At 40.3% G+C, this 17,085-nt stretch overlaps 1 protein-coding gene and 1 pseudogene across 1 annotated transcript; one reads left to right on the top strand and one right to left on the bottom strand.

The window, feature by feature from the left end:
• The window catches only part of LOC135347524 (116 kDa U5 small nuclear ribonucleoprotein component-like), a 35,617-nt pseudogene extending 31,452 nt beyond the window's left edge, over positions 1–4,165 (top strand).
• LOC135347513 (uncharacterized) lies at positions 3,648–16,480 on the bottom strand. Its single transcript, XM_064545535.1, has 5 exons — positions 16,399–16,480; positions 6,090–9,353; positions 5,769–5,864; positions 5,278–5,568; positions 3,648–4,727 (listed from the first exon to the last, which is right to left on the bottom strand). Exons 2-5 carry the CDS (start codon positions 9,333–9,335, stop codon positions 4,599–4,601), a joined length of 3,762 nt encoding a protein of 1,253 aa, XP_064401605.1. The 5' UTR covers positions 9,336–9,353; positions 16,399–16,480; the 3' UTR covers positions 3,648–4,598.
• Between the last annotated feature and the right edge of the window lie 605 nt (positions 16,481–17,085).

A 17,085-nucleotide genomic window follows, 5' to 3' on the forward strand; every position in this document is an offset into this window, starting at 1 on the left:
TACATGTATGTTTACTGGGCGTTTATTTCCCGACTTACAGCTGTACATGTAGGTTGTAATAATTATGTAACATGCCACATTATGCATGTGTATGTGTATGCTACTAACCTCTACTGTGGGATATCACTTGGGGAACGGAGTGTTGGTTTTGAGTCTTTAGAAATAAATACCTAGTGCATTGACCTTTACCATAGATTAACTCTTCAATCTATGCCTTTACCAAAACCCACACATACACGACACATTGACTTCACTTGGTACTGTGTGGACCTTTACCAGAATCCCTACCCACTGACTCCACGCCCCCCCTCCCCCACACACACTCTCTCTCTAGGGCCTGTCAGAGGATGTGTCCATCTCCAAGTTCTTTGATGACCCCATGTTGCTAGAGCTAGCTAGACAGGACGTCATGTTTAACTATCCAATGTAAACTCACTTTATTGTAGAAAAATTGTTAAGCCGACTTATACAGATTGATGAGGTAAGCAGTTGAAAGGTTTCAGAGTGTAGAACAGCCATGGTGGAAAGTGGTTGTTTGATCTTATTGTGTGGGTAGGGATATAATTATAACGGTACATGTATCTAGGAATATACTTCTTAGTTACACCAAGAGTTGTTGTGTATTACTGGCTTTTGTACGGGTGAGGTAAACATCTTTTGGTAGCAGCGAAGGCACGCCCCTTCCGATAGAGAGGCCGTGCACACTGGACCAAGGTGATTAGTAATTGCATGGCCCCAATCAAGTTGGTGGGTATGCACTCCTCTCCCCATGATGTTAAGGCTTATACTGATGTCATTATAATTATTGTACACTACAAGAAGGCAAGGCAGAGAAATTGACTTAATATTAATGGTGAGTTTTAAACTGGGGAAGGTGGCCTCATTCATCTTTGAGGTTGTTTAGTTACCGATCTTTACCCACTCTAGTTAACTATTTCTACCCACTCCCTTTTACCGTGTACAGTATAAAGTGCAGAGATGAGGATCTAGGATCAGAGCTGCTGATGCATGCTCGATGGAGGATGAGGAGGACTGTAAAATAATGATCTTTACCACTCCTTCCCAGTGTACAGTGCTAGTGGTCAGCAGGTGCTTTATGCTGGGTGATGAGAACCTACACACTGGAGGATGAGGAGGACTCTACAGGTCAGCGATTGCATACATGTGTCTTGTTAACTCTTGCAGTTTCTGCGTAATACCCAATATGAGATGAGTTATATATGGATAGATCTACCCGTAACTAAAACATTGTGGGCAAGCAATCGCGAAGCGAGTACATTTCAAGTGAACAACTTCATTAACCCTTTAACCGTCGGATTCTTAAATAACAGTGAAGTGAAATGTCTGTAAATTCTCTATCGGGTTTCCAGAGCAATAAAATGCCTAGCAACCATATACCAATAAAATGCCCATACAACAAGGAATAAAATGGTGCAACATGTGTTGCCATAGCAACCACGGTTATTACGCCCACCCGTTTTTATCATTTTAAATGCTCGGCCAGCGGTGAGATAAAATCCAAACATTTTTTTTTATGGATCAGCCTATCATATGGTATAAAGGGTTGACTAAGCTTGATTTTCACATCATATGAATGTAACAGTGCTAAGATATATCAATTTGAAGTACAATACGTACATGTATTACTATATCGGTGAACGATTTATGAAATTTACAAGCTCACATAAAGACTGTTCATTACTGCTAATTCTATTTTAGCTATACTATACTTACACTACTGATATTCTAGCTATACTATACTAGTTACCAGAGTCACACAGTGAGCCCTCTCCTCGTCTTTCACCGTCCTGGTCCATAGCGCTAGCGTCTAGGTCCATGTCATGCATGTCCTCAGTCCCAGACAGTTCATCAGCGTCTGGCATAAAGCTGGTAGCCTTTGGGAGGTATCCTACTATCCCCGCTCCTTCATAGGCACTGTCATCACCAGAGGAGACATCGCCATTGCTGTCCTCAAGCTGTTCAAGCACATCGGCACAAGTAAACAACCTAGCCATAGCTATAAACTTCGTGCGGTAAGATGCTAATGAAATTTTAACATAGCAACGTGGCTTGGAAATTTCTAGACTAAATTGCACGTGATTCTACAGCTCTTCCTCTATACAGGGATGTACGTAGTTCGAGCTACTTCCTAAGTATCGCAGAATTAGAATTTCGCAAAAAAAGTCACTTATTGCGGGCCATGATCGTGGCCCGTGGCGTTTAAAGGGTTAAAGAGCGTTTTGTTTAATTCAACCGAGTGATGTACAATACTCACGTGTTTCGGTGTAACTCGGTAGTACGGGGCTCACTTTGCTCTCCCAATGAATTATGTACCGTACTTCTTCTAAAAGAGGCCCCCTGGAGATTTCTCTCATAAGACACCATAATTATTTCATTGGCTATTTCTTGTTTTGCATACTAGTCTCGAAATTATTAAAAAGCGGCGCCTTATTTAGAAGAAGTACGGTATGTTGATATTCATGGCTTACCGTCTTTCTTCTATCTTCTAATTACAGTGCCACAAAATAGAACGAGAAAAAAGAAGTTTGGCGCTTAGCGATAAAATGTAAAGGTATAATAGTAGTTGTTTCACAAGGCTTTTGTATAACCTCGATTTCAGGCAGCGTTTTAATTTATTTCTGTGCGATCTTAGTATTAGCATTACTGATTTGTGTGGTTAGAGCAGCCACACTAAGTAACCTCAGATGAGATAAGCAGCAAATCAAAACCTAAAATGCAAATGAAGGTAACTGTCAATGTTTATCGTGTTACTGCTACTTCAAGTCCTTCAAGCACCATGACTCCACTGGAGGAGGGGTTAGTTTCTTGCTCGGGAGTGTGTCTATCTTGTGCATCAATTAGTGCAGTATCTTGCAGTGTTGTAGCTGCAGTTTCTTGCACTAATGTGTTTGGATGAGCGATCATTTTGCAGTTCAGAGGCAGTTTCATTCCAACCACCATTTCTGAATCAGCTGCTTGCAACACAACATTTTGCACATTGTCATTGTGAGCATTGTCCTGCAGTGAGCTCTCTTGCATTGGCCTAGAAACAGTCTTCTTTGCTGCAATATTTCTCTCACTATCCATCTCTTCTGTGGTGATTTCTTGTTTTGTGTTGTTGGTCTAAGTCTATATAGCTAAGCTTGTGTTGACTTCTTTATGTATTACATAGCATATTAGCCTCGATCCCAGGCCGAGTTTTCGCTTTTATAACGGTTAGGCGAACAACTGGGCCTGGTACTAGTTGTCTGCGCATGCGTCAGTCGTTTGTCAGATTCTGACAAATGGATATTCTCGTTCACTTTCGTGACATTTATATTCGTGTACTATCGTGTACTAGAAGTCAGTTCCCGTTTTATCATTATTGGAATCGATTGGAATGGCTCTTAGCTGAAGCTTCTCTCTTCTCTGAAGCTTATTCTGAAGACTGAACAACAAGGGAAGAGGTATAAAGCTTTGTCAAGCTTGTTAAGGTCAGATATTTTTGTGTGGGCCCTATGGCCGGCTATGCTATCAAGTCTTGTTCATGTTTGGCAAGAATGTAGGTAGACTATAGTTTCATCATTAATATGGTGGATCAAGTGAAGAGTGTGAGCTAGAGAACTTGGTGCTGCCATCATCAGCTCGTCGACAATGACACTATAACCGAGAAATTTAATATGTATAGATCTACACGTATTTAAAATGTCTACTTCTCTGTACAGGAGCAATGGCTAATATCCAGCTATCCCAACAGTGCTCCTCTTGGCTATACTAACGGACGAGACTGGACAGTTTGAGGTAAGGGTTTAACCGTCTTTGGTTTCTTTTAATATTGTCCTATACTCACAGACACAGGACTGGAGTATGACCTGCTCATTTGAGCGTTGCTGGGTAGCTCAGAGACATCAAGAGAATCTACGTTTTCTCAAGCAATGAGTTACGAGTTGGGGCCTAGAATCAGAGAAATCCAGCAGCCTGCTAAATCTTTTTGAAACGTAATTTGAAGGCATTCAATCATCCTGAAGTTGCCCTGGGTCACTGTAATTGTGCTGCAGCACAACTGGCAACTCCCCAGGCCTTTGTGAAGCAGCTCCCTATGTGCATCTTTTGTGTACTCACTCTGTGCATTTTCTGTGTACAAATTTCCATTATTGATTTATTAAATATTTTTGCCGACCACAAATATACAATGAAAATTTGACGCATGCGCAGACAACTAGTACCAGGCCCAGTTGTTCGCCTATTAATTAATAATTATAACATATACCGCTAAGTACAATCAATTGCCAAGTACAAATCAATTAATCTATTATGTTTTCTTATTAATTTTACGCTCTTCAGTCAAGTACAAATCTATTATGTTTCTAATTTTACGCTCTTCAGTTAATTGTATCATTTATATTCGGAATCAAGATCTGAATTAACTGTGACACGATGGTTAACCAAATTTGGGAGAGGGTCTTCTGAATCGTATACATTGCTTGGTAGGGGGTGATTTTATTCTTAATTGCAATTAATCAAAATCAGATCGATGTTAGATATAATATTATGCTTTGCCATGTCCTCAGAAACAAGCACATTCGAATCATTTGTATCTCTTTATTCTGCACATGTTATCAATTAAGGAATGGATCCTTGAGAAGAGAGCTTGCTGATGGCCGTTCCTCTGGATCCACTAATAGACACTTGCTGGCAAATTCATAGGCTCCTCTTAACCATCTCATCCTTGCATTGAGCTTGTGGAGCTGCAGAAATCAAGATCACACAATAATGAACCTCAATAATTACTTCAGTCAATATTCCAGGTTGCCCACTAATAAAAATAATTAACTATCCAGTGTATGCTTCAATACAAATTATCACAACTACAAGGAAACTTGGAAGAGAAATAGGCACACACACATAATTATACTGGTATGGTATAGTACTGCACACTGGATCGATACAAGCTCAGAATTCAGAGCAAAAATAATGAAAGACCATGGGTGCCGATGCCTCAGTGTAGGCAATGAATTAGCTACATGCTATACATACACTGTGAACATTTACTACATAATTATATACATTTGCATGAGGGGAAATGGTGAAAAAAGGGGGAAATGGTAAACTATGCTGTTGCTAAAAAGGATGCCAAAAGTTCAAAGTTTGAAATTATTAATGGCTGCAAGCTCTTACTTGCACTTCATTTATCACTGAGCAGTGCATTCTACACACGCAGATAAAGACCGTATGCGCAACTGAGGCATAATGATGCACAAAGAAACCAATGGGCTACATACACATTGCAATGCTCACCTTGAGCAACTTCAGTACTGTACTTTCTTCCACCCTCCACACACTGGGGCTTTTGAGTCTCCCCTCACTGACCCCCAGGCTCTGATGGTAATATAGTAACAGTGTGGACATAGCCCGCTGACTGTACGGAGTGTCCGTGCTCATCATGAGTCGCATTGAGAGAATACCAAAGCTGTAGATGTCCGCCTTCGTGGAGAGGGGTGGAGAGAACGCATCAGGGGAATTAGCAATCATGAGCATACTGGATTCAGGCGATCGGAACCCATTTGTACCCACCGGAACAATCTCGTACTGAAGGGGGGGGGGGACAAAGACAGGATTAACATGCGATATGGTATTGGAGAATACAATGAAACAATATACACAATGCAAAAAAGAGTATGACAAAAGAGAACAATGCTTATACTATAATAATCAATAGGCCCATTATGTACAGTATTCATTAGCAAAATGATGAATATAGGCTGGTCTTAAGAGGTCAGTAATAGTACCTGTTTAGCTTGTGAGCGTGATGAGTGAGTGGTGGTGGGAGGTATTCGAGAAGATGAGTCCAATTCTAGTGCAGCATCGAAGTCACAGATGACCACCTACGAGACAATAATAATTAGTAAATTAAGTATTTCAAGCTACACGAATTCAGTACAAGTACATAGTACATCAAATGTAAAAGTGATTGTCGATTTATCATGCACTGCTGTTTATAGAAGGTTGAACAATAAAGGCAAAGCAATTAACCCTAAATTGATAATTATGTGTAAAAGTGTGAAACCACACACACCCACACACACACACACCAAGACCACACCACTCACTTGATACTTGACATCACACGAGCATTGAACAGGGTTATCACAATTACAGAAGAACTTTATGAGCACGTTGCTGGCCTTCACATCCCTATGGATGCATTGATGATTGTCGTGCAAATAATGTAATCCTTGAAGCACTTGTGAGAGAATGTATTTGACGTTTCCGACAGCAACACCCATTGCTCGAGGGTTGTTATGATGACGTTTATGGAAATCGTGCAGACTAAGTTCTTCTTTATCGGTCACCAATCTAGCCATATCACCACTGAGTTTGGGCAGGTAGTGATAAACAAAAAATCTCCTTTTGCTTTCTTTGTGTTCTTCACCCCACACATACGCTAACAGGGGGACTATATTTTTGTGGCGAATTTTCGTAATGATTGCGTACTCTTTGCTGCGATAACTGGTCTTCTTTACTGCCAAAGCCAATCCATTCACATTTTCACTAAATATTGATCCATTGCCACCCTTGCGAATAAGGGTGTGTTGGGTTGGTAGGGGCTGTATTCGATCAGATGGTATCTTGTCAGGAACGGAAGTATACAGTACAGTGCCTTGTCTGAGATTGGCCTGTCGTCTTGATGATTGTTGAGCCTCACCAACAGCTTGTTCAGCAGTAAAGGTGTGTACAAATGCTCCATGCGATGGCTGTATGGAGGTAGCCCCTCCAGTTTGCGCAAGAGAGTGGTAAGGATTCATGGGTACATGTCCATACGGTTGAAATGAGTCCAATTGGGGAAGCAATTGGAAATCTGCGCCACCCATATTAAGATTAGCAACACCGGGAGTTTGAATACTATCCGATTTTCTTTGAGACCCTTCTTGCAATGTATTAGATAAACCCTCGGGTAGTATTGAGTCAACTCTAGGAACTTCAGCTGGGTGGACAAAAGGCTTAGGGAGGGCGTGCTGGGCTCGGCCAGTTAGCATCTTCGGAACGACTTGTAATGACGGGAGGATCATTTGTGTGTTATCTCGAGTGGCATCAAAGTCATCCACGCAACGTACCGTTGCTACACATTCTTCAATTTTATTAAAATTACTGTTTGCGCTGCTATTCTCTTGATAAAATTCCACGGACAAATCGTTGGATAAAATTAGATTAAATTTTTCATTCGTCAACGGAACCACACCCTTTATTCTTTCAGGTAAAGGACGAAGCATTAAGACAACCTCCACGGTTCCACCATTGTGTTTCTCGGCATTGTGACGATCTGACATAGACATTGATTCGAGTGGTATATTTGATGTATTTTTTTTCGGTCCATCCAGATAGTGAATAGGTATTAGTGGATATAATTGCACACACTTCGAAAATGATTCTTCGAAGCATTTGCACGTTAAGAAACTAACATACGACACATTGCTAGAATCACCTTTCAATTTAACAGCTGAGTACAGAGGGAACACTCGTTGCAAAATTTCACGGACAGCACGACATACCAACTGATTTAATTTCTCCATTGATTCTTGGGGAGTTCGCTCGGACGTTTGATCACTTTCTCTGTATAACCTATCGAGTTCAGCTGAGTTTCTTTTCGGAGTAATATCAAGTCGATCAATAACGGAGTCGTCGTAGATCACCACAATTGATACGCTTTCAACTTTAGCTTTCAAAGTAAGTGCTAATTGCTTGTTTCTTGGTGAGGTCGTGATTATCCAATTTGCCATTCCAGAGTTGCTGATAATTGATACTACAGAATCAACACAAGAATCGAAAATTCCGACAGACATCGAGAATGTTAGAACAAGCGAGTGTTTAGAGGATAGTTTTCTAAAAATACTTTTTTCTTGAGCCTCGTTTAAAGATCTGATTAAAGCACACCGATATTTCGAGTCGGTGTTCAGTTTAAGGCTATCGACTAGCACATCGACAACTGAATTCATCATCAATTTTGTAGGATTAACAAATGCTGTTTGTGATGAAGTGTAAATATCACTAGTTAGACCAAAGAAAAATGTTAGCCAATGGGTGTAACCGTTCTCGAACAATTTTAAAGAATTCTTAAACAAAAACGTGAGCTGATTGACTGGCGGTAGTTTGCGCAGATAAAAGCCGGCTAAAAATTCTGTTACCAGCGGATGTATAAATTGGTATGCATAGCTCCTGCCAGTAGCAAGGTCCACAAGCCCAAATCTGAAGCAATCATTCAGGGACAACTTCGAAAGTTTTAGAGAAAATGAGGATAAGAATTGCAATGATTCTTTGTAACCAGCGCATTTACAGCCTGTCAGTAAATGTTCCATAGCTAAATAACAAATAGCTTCAAAAACAGCTTCTACAGTTTCTGATAGTTTTTCTAATTGTATTTTCCCGGCACGCAAAGCAGCTATCTCGTCAGCGTCTAACGCATGCTCAATCAGACCACATACTAGCTTATACACCAAATATGTTATTGTTTTAGGCTTTTCAACACTATCGAACATTTTTATTAGAATTGACCAAGCAAGCGGGTTTACAAGGTCATCTAATTGATTTTGTTGAAGGGTAGACAACAGTTTAGATTCGGATGGGACACTTTCCGATAAATATTTCATCATTTCAGCTTGTGAGAAACCCTCCAGACTATAATGGTGATAAACTTTAGCAAGAGACTCAACTTCATTTAATTGGTGAGGTCTGCACATAATCAAAACAGTTGCTTGGGGAAGCACTTTTCTACCCAGTATACCTCTGACAATTGAATCATGAGCAAGTTTATCAGCAAAATTCTTGTCACAATGATCTAATGAAATCAGAACCAACCACATGCTACTATCAGAGTTTTCCAAAGAAGCAGCATCGAGGCCACATAAATTCAATAGCTCAGCTATTGTTTTCAGTTCAGACAGTTCCGCACAATCAGGAGTATTGATAAACATTATCATAGAGAACTTCTGCAAACATTTTTTGCTTTGAAAACAATGCTTCACATAATTGACTAAAGCACTTTTTCCAGCACCAACAATACCAGACACAGCAGTACAACAGCTATTCTCTAAGCGGGTGAGGAAACTAGACGTAACAAAGCCTGTAGTAGGTACAATAACAAGAGAATGACTTTGCTGGTCAAAGTCAATACCATAAATTAAAGGCACTAATACTCCATAGCTTTTCGAACGTAAATAAATTTCAACAGAATCACTTTGTGTTGGGAAGGATGTCAGTAGCTCGATTGTAGGCATGATCCATGGAAAGTGGCCAGCATCACCATCAGATTGCCGGTCGCCTTGTTGTATGTTATCCTTATACACGAAATCTTTAGCCATTTTATGTTTTCTGCTTATCTGTAAAAGCAAAACCACAACAATAATAAGGTGAATCAACATTCCATAACTATTAGCAAGAGTATTCAGTACCACTCTAAACGTGTAATTAGACCTCACGTGTACGCATGACTAGACTGTGTAGGCGTAACCATAAAACAAACAATTTTACATCATCCACATAATTATAGAGAAACTAAAAGTACAATGTAAACACAGAGTGCCATCCATACATGATTGTACATGTACAGAAACAAAATAATACTAATTACACGTTAAACTAACATTATAATTATGTACAACGAGAATCAGTATTTAATAATGCAATGTGTACGTACATGTACACAACGAGAGTCGGTAATATTAATTAAGCAATATCACACATGGTGTAGGAATCACTGCTACTAAATAGCTATAATAATGTATTTGCAGAGTAGCTAGGCAACTCATAGATATTGAACTGGGCATGGGAGGGCCAGAGAGGATGGTTTCATAATAATAATAATGAACGCTTACAATTACTATTACTTTGCTAGATAAGCTTTTGGTCAGATCCGGACAATGAGCATAGCATAGGCAATGAATTTACGTCCTCTCCACATCAACCAACAACAACCAGCGAATCGAATGTACTTGAATTCATGTTCAGTGAAACAATGGCCTGACTTTTTAGAACGCGTGCTGTTTTTTGCAAATACGTATTAAAGTGCAAAAGTACACTAGATTTAATTTCAGATGGACTGTCCATGCATATGCGCATGCTCTTTCTCTTCTATGAACTCAAAAATACTGAGCCAATTTTATCCCAGCTATGGTCGACTGTGTGAGCTGATGGATGGTGATGAATCTTTTGAAAAGGCTTTTCATCACACGTACCTCCGACGAATATCGAGAATGTAGCTCCATATGCTGCAAAATTTTATTCGCAGAAGAAGACAGAAAATCTCGATCCATTTCAAGATTAACGAAAACCACCTGGGTGTTATCACAACAAGTAATGTGTGTATATAATAATTGATAAACTTTCAGTTTGCTGTACTGTATGACCGAAGGGATTCTCCCCCCCCCCCAGAATACTATGATTGGTCAGCATTAATATGATTATGAATAATTATTATGATTATTTAGTCAGCATTCGTGTGAAACTTGAGCCAGGTGTGTACGGTTAATCACCCTGCAGACAAGCACCTCATGCATAAAGCATTGTGTTAAATGTACTGTGTTGCTTTGCTAGTGAAAAACCTCCCAATCAGCAGAAAAATGTTCACACTTTGCAATTTGCAGAATCACAGCAGATCGAGACAGTAATAAGCGCCTCGAATAAAGGCCACGTGTAGCATTGCAGCCAACGTGTAGCATCAGGCATACATAATTATACCGGTATACGTCTTTGCGATTTGCATTCTACAGCATTTGCGAAGTTCAATGCTCGTGTAGTTAAAACAGTGTTCAATGTTCCACGATGCAGCTCCTATGTCCTATCCAAGAATTAGACAACACTGGAACTTTGGATAACATCTTGAATCGATTTTGTTACTGTTGTTAGTCACATGCACAACACCCACTTTTTGGTAAAGACATATGAATGTACTTATGCGCAGGTTTTACAACAGAGTAAATTCATTTTCTTTGTTTCTCACTCTACGGTTGCTACAAATTTTGGTAAGATCATGCATGTCATGTAAACAGCTCATGCTTGCATGCTCTACAATAATTATAACATAATCCCTATACATGAACTATTACGTGCATGATCGAATAACGATATTCATTAGAATGCCAGATTGTGTTACATAATTATGTCTCAACAATAATAATGCATCCCAGCTAGATAGGCGTGGCCCGTCCCCAGCTCTAAATGGGGAGGGGACTGATTTCAAGCCTATCAAGCAACATGCAGCACCAAATCAGATTGCAGAAGGCTTACATAGTGTATTTCTGCACCAATCAGACTGTATAGCCCTTACGTAATGAATTTGTTGGCTTCCCAACTTCTCCACTTATCTGCAGTAAGCTGAGTTCTGTGGTTATAAGGCCAGCCAGAGATATTCACAGCTAGTACGGCAATCAGAGAATAAATGCTTGATAGGCTTGAAACCCGTCCCCCACTTTTAGAGCTGGGGACGGGGCACTCCCATCTATTCCCCAACATCACTATACGTACACCCACATGTATTCGTATGAATATCATTAAATTCATCTAAAATCAATGAACGATTTATTTGCTCGTGCAGGTACTCCACTATACAATAGAATTGGGAGCAACACCATTCTTCCCCAAACGTCATCATTCTGTAAGAAACATTTGAGAGTGCAACAATTTTCTAAAAGACAACTTGAAGGTCTTGTATCTGATTCTCATCAACACCCATGCGCTAGCTCCGAATCTACTCGCTCAACCCATACAGACAAATCGGAGAAAGTAGCCCCTCTTCTGATGGTAGCCACTCACAGCAGTGGACTGTTCCTGTTAATATATTTCTGGAGGATCATTGATTATAGCTCTGAACTATTCTCGTCAACAGCAAATGACTCGGTGATTCTTGTTTGCAGTGACTCATCCTCTTTCCAGTTTAAAGAACCTGAGGCAGTTTATGGACCTGGACAAAAACACTTAAGCGATTTCGGTGCTTCTTTGAAAGAGTCGATAAAATCTATTCACACTCGATCCTCAAGTCCACTACTGCTTAATCATCATAGCAACACCAGCAAAGATGTGATAAATGATTCATCGTCAGCCATGTTTGTCACCAACTCTGAAACTAATGCTGAGACTGGTACTATGGAACTCGACCAACCGATTATTATTTGTAGTGAATCTACAAATGACTCTCGTAATGTTCTGGAAGCAAGCTCTGATTCAACAGATTCAAGCTCTTGTGATGAACTATCAGGCTGCAGTTCTGACGAATGTGGTGATTTATTATCCAACCGGCTTTATCGTTTGAGGAAAAGAAAGTGTCCTCCAGTACAGTCTCACCCGAAACATAAGCGAGCAAAGATAAGTGATTCTCCACAAACACGGGTTGCAGGAAAAAGGACAAGGAAAGCACTTTCGGAATCAAGGAAAAAGCGCAGAAAGAGAATACGGTACATGTACATGTTGTATGATTCCTTCCCGTCTAACCACATTACAAACTAGGTACATTAGGTGAACCCATTGTTTAGCTATTGTTATTGTATAAGGTTAAGATATAGTAGTCTGTTGGTTTGTTTGGATAATCTACTCACCTGGATGCTATAGCACTGCGTTTACAGCATGGATATAGCCTTCACACAACAATATCTTAGTTAAATAGTGGCAGATTTTGATGCTTTGTCCAATAAAAGTGAGCAAAAGCTAAGAAGCTTGAACTTGCACGTTGGCAGCTAGATAACTACATGCGGTTTTTATTCGAGATAGCCTATATGTATTTACAGGTGAAATTCAATTCAATTCAATTCAATTCAACATGATTTTACAGCATTAAAGACAAAATAAGTTCTGAATAAATATAGCACTGACCTAGTATAATGCTGATGGCAAGCCTGTAGAGACAGGTTACCAATTATATAAACTAACAACATTTGTTGCATGGGCACTTGAAGTGGAAGGTGCAGGGAGCGTCAGAATCAAAATTGCTGAGGAAGTGTTGCCAGAGGAGATTCTTCAATTTTGCTTTGATAGAGCTGCTCATGAGGTTTATGTTTAGTGGTGGCAGGTTATTCCATAATCTTGGGAGACGATTGTAATAGAAATGTCTGGACGTGTTCGTATGTGAGTACTTGTGGCTTAGTCTATGATTGTCTGAGGATCTGGTGTAGCCTGCAGTTGGTGTTATATAATCCAAAATGTTGTATCTTGGAGTTCTGTTTTTGTAAGAGTTTACGTAGAACATGATGTCTGCCAGTTCCAGATGGTACATAAGAGGGAGGAGATTTAGCTTAATGAGTCTTTCCTTGTAGGTTAGCGTTGATTGCATGACCTTGGCCAAGAATGAACTTTGTCGCTCTCCTCTGAATTTTTTCTAGAGATAGGATATCTTTGATGAGCATCGGCCTCCATAGTACTGAGCCATATACATGTACAACAGTTGAGACTTCACTAGAGAGATATAAATTGCTTTTAGGTATCAACCGAGTTTGATAATGAAAATGTTCTTTTGAGCAGTCCTAGTTTCTTGTAAGCTTTAGCAGAGATTTGGTTATAGTGGGACACACCTATTTGAGATCCGATTGGAAAATGAGACCTAGATCTTTGTTGGACATTGAGTGAGTTACGTTTAGTCCGGCTAGAGTGTATGAGGTTTGGGGTGAAGGGGAGGAGCAGAATTGAATTACTATGCTTTTCATTTCGTTGAGGGAGCGACCAGCTTTTGCTCCAACTAGTGATGTCATTGATGTCTGACTGAAGCTTGTTGACATCCTCCACACTATCGACAACCTTGGAGCATTTGGTATCATCAGCAAAAAGGTGCACTTTGGAGAACTTGACAGAGTCTGGTAAGTCATTTATGAAGACGAGAAATAGCAAGGGGCCTAGTATACTGCCCTGAGGCACTCCAGAGGTAACAGGCAGGATAGAGGAACGGTGGCCATTCACAGAGACCAGTTGCCTTCTGTTATTGAGATATTCCCTAAGCCAGAAAACCAAACATTCCCATTTACACCCAGTGAAACTAGTTTCACAAGTAAGCCACTATGGGAAACCTTGTCAAAAACTTTTTTTAAAATCCAGATATATACAACGTCTATATACCTGAGATTTATAGAGTCTAGAGCAGTAGTAGTCTCATAAAGGAAGCACAGTAGTTGTTGGACACGAGTGGTTTCTGAGAAAACCGAACTGTTGGATGGAGATTTTCCCTCTGATGAACTCATAGAGCTTGTCGTAAACTAGGCGTTCCATCACTTTCGAAACAGAACACAGTAGTGAAATAGGTCTGTAGTTGGAGACTGAACATTTGTCCCCAGATTTGAAGATTGGCACTATGCAGTGGAGTTTGATCCCGTACCAGGAACAATGTAACAGGGTCACTAAAGTAGAAAGCTAGAATTGTGTCATGGTTGTTGGCTGACTCTGGATCCTATACTCCAGCCTGGTGGGAGCCATACTTCTCTAAGACTCCAGGCTTCTTTGCTGTGATCCCAGTCCACAGGACATGTCTCATGCACTAAAATCCTGTTCTCAAATGTTTCAGCATGCCTCTAGTCTAGTTTCTCTTCAGTTGCTGTGCTAGTCATACATGCTACATGCTACATGCACTGCATTATATCACTCCTCTGCATTCTTTATAATCATGTCACCAGCCGAGGGTTTGCTCTAGCACTACGGTATGCGAAAACTTTCAATTCGCAATCGAAAGAACCTCACAATCAAAACCTATACAATGAAAGCAGCACCGCAGGTGCTGATGCCTCGGTGGAGATGCCAAAGCTACTATAATAGCTTAATTTTGTACACATGATAACATTTTTTTATTTGCACAACTCAAAGAGTGGGTAATGATCAAACATGATTGTTGTTAAAAACGATTGATGCCAAAATTCAAGTCTAGCTAGCTGCCATCAGCAGAGCCTTGCAGCTCTCTTCTCACTCTTGCAGCTACCAATAGCTAGCGTTCTAGTGCAGAGCTAAATACTAAGTAGAGTAGCAACACTCCATGGACAAGTTTTCTACGCACTCTTCTGAAAAGGCTGCAATGGCATTCCAAGTAAGCAAAACTAGGCATAACTCGAGAACAAAGCATTATTTTGCAAATCCACGAATTAAAATCCAAGAAAACATGACTAGAAGCCTATAGAAACTCTTACTTGCACTTCATTGATCCTTGAGCAGCTGTAGCAGTCTACACAGACAGACAGACAGACAGACAGACACACACACACACACACACACACACAAACACACTATCGTATACCGTATAGCGGGTATATTTCGAGGGTATAAATTTTCGCGGATGGACCATTACAAAGGATTTCGCGGATTTTATTTTCGTGGTCTGAGTTCCCAGCCTTTTGGCGCATGCGCACATCAACATGCAGCTGTACCACCACACCGTTAGCCTCGAATCCAGGCCTAGCCTATAACGGTGAGGTACCTCTTATTGTCGATAGGTGTGGTCAATAATACTGAACACGCCTACTATTCAATAAAGATATAAATTTTCGTGGGTATAAATTTTCGCGGTTTAGGCTCAATCCGCGAAAACCGCGAACATTTATACCCTCGAAATATACCCGCTATACGGTACCTCGCTTGCGCATGCGCACCGATGCATAATTATAGTCTTCAGTATTATTGATGATCATTGCAGGTGTTCAGTGCACAGCCTGAACCGAGCTAGAATGCTGTATGATGCAACTTTGAGAAGATTCCATTCCAAGAATTGTAAGTTATAGATCATTGTCAGCAACTAGAAACTGAACTGTAACTGCATGATGTGTAATTGTTATCTCACATGCTAAAAGCAACCATACACAGGTACACACAGGTACATGTCTTGTATCAAACAAAACCCACATAAATAAAGTACATACGTAATAGATGTACGCTTATGTATCAGGGCTGCATTGAGGTGGGGCGAGGGGATAATTTGCCCCCCTAGAATTTGGTCGATTATTTTCCCCCTCACCAAAATCCTGGATGCGGCCCTGCAGTATCATAATTTTATAATCTACAAAACCGCTTACAGATGTACTAAGCAAGTACAGTCCCACACAAAAAGATGCCAGGCAACTAGCAGCTGAAATCTTTCTGTCTAGATCGACTAATGGCTCAAAACTGCCACTATCTCAAAAAAAGGTGTGCTAATAATTATAGCAATCCAGGGGTGCAAGTAGTGAAACATAATTATGTTTTATAAGCCCCATACATTTTTAATTGTATACACAATGATTGTACCTTAGTGCTGGAAATTAATGCTTGCTATTTACGCGAGGGGCTAGCATACTTTCGTATCGCACAATTAATTCTAGGCTTGTATAAATATCAATAACATTTTCGGACCCTTAAAATGGGCCAAAACGCATAATTTTGTGCTTGCATATAATTATTTCTAGCACTACAGTTACTAATTCAACGTACAGATTCGCCGAAGGATGACTGTTGCTTTGCCTCTATTGGTTAAACTTTGTCAAAAGTGAGTGTATAGCTATAGCTACAGGGGCGTAGCCAGACTTTTGAGACAGGGGTTTCTGCAGAAAAATCAGCGCCGCTGATTTTTTGCCACGCCCACTTCCGGTACCACACCCTCTTGATTGGGGCACACCTACTGTTATTGACTATTGTTCATGACTTTTTTTACATGTTTGTGAGAAGCTAGCTAGCTATAGACGTAACATACTAGGCATGCAGGTGCCAATTGTGTATTGCTAGTCTAGCTGAGCAACAATTAAATGTCATTTACCTGAGAGGTTTCATGTGGCTGAGATTGTTCTAAACTTGTACACTTCCTGAATAAAGTTGTGCTTAGAGCTGAGTCTGAGAATACTGGAGCATTCAGGATAGATACTAGATCTAGAACTTAAGTCTTGGTCTTCTTTGTTTGAGGTAGCTAGCTAGCTGAGACTAACTAGCTGAGACAAAGCCAAAGTGAAACGCTTCACGGTGCTGCTCTGATTATTGATTTGCAGCCACGTGTGAAAAGATGGGCAGGGCTGCATGATTTCAATTATAGGGAGCCCTGCCCAATTTTCTCAGCAGCTCCTGGGGGGGTTTCTGGGCAACCAGGAAACAATGGTAGCTACGCCCCTGAGCTATACTTCTATAACT

Source organism: Halichondria panicea, chromosome 14, assembly GCF_963675165.1.
Source record: "Halichondria panicea chromosome 14, odHalPani1.1, whole genome shotgun sequence".
Lineage (NCBI taxonomy): Eukaryota > Metazoa > Porifera > Demospongiae > Suberitida > Halichondriidae > Halichondria > Halichondria panicea.

Coding starts and splice junctions, on each gene's coding strand:
- LOC135347513 (XM_064545535.1), bottom strand. CDS start 9,335: ATGGCTAAAGATTTCGTGTATAAGGATAACATACAACAAGGCGACCGG. Junction 5,569..5,768: donor CACGCTCACAAGCTAAACAG/GTACTATTACTG, acceptor CCCCCCCTTCAG/TACGAGATTGTTCCGGTGGG. Junction 4,728..5,277: donor CAGTACTGAAGTTGCTCAAG/GTGAGCATTGCA, acceptor TGATTTCTGCAG/CTCCACAAGCTCAATGCAAG.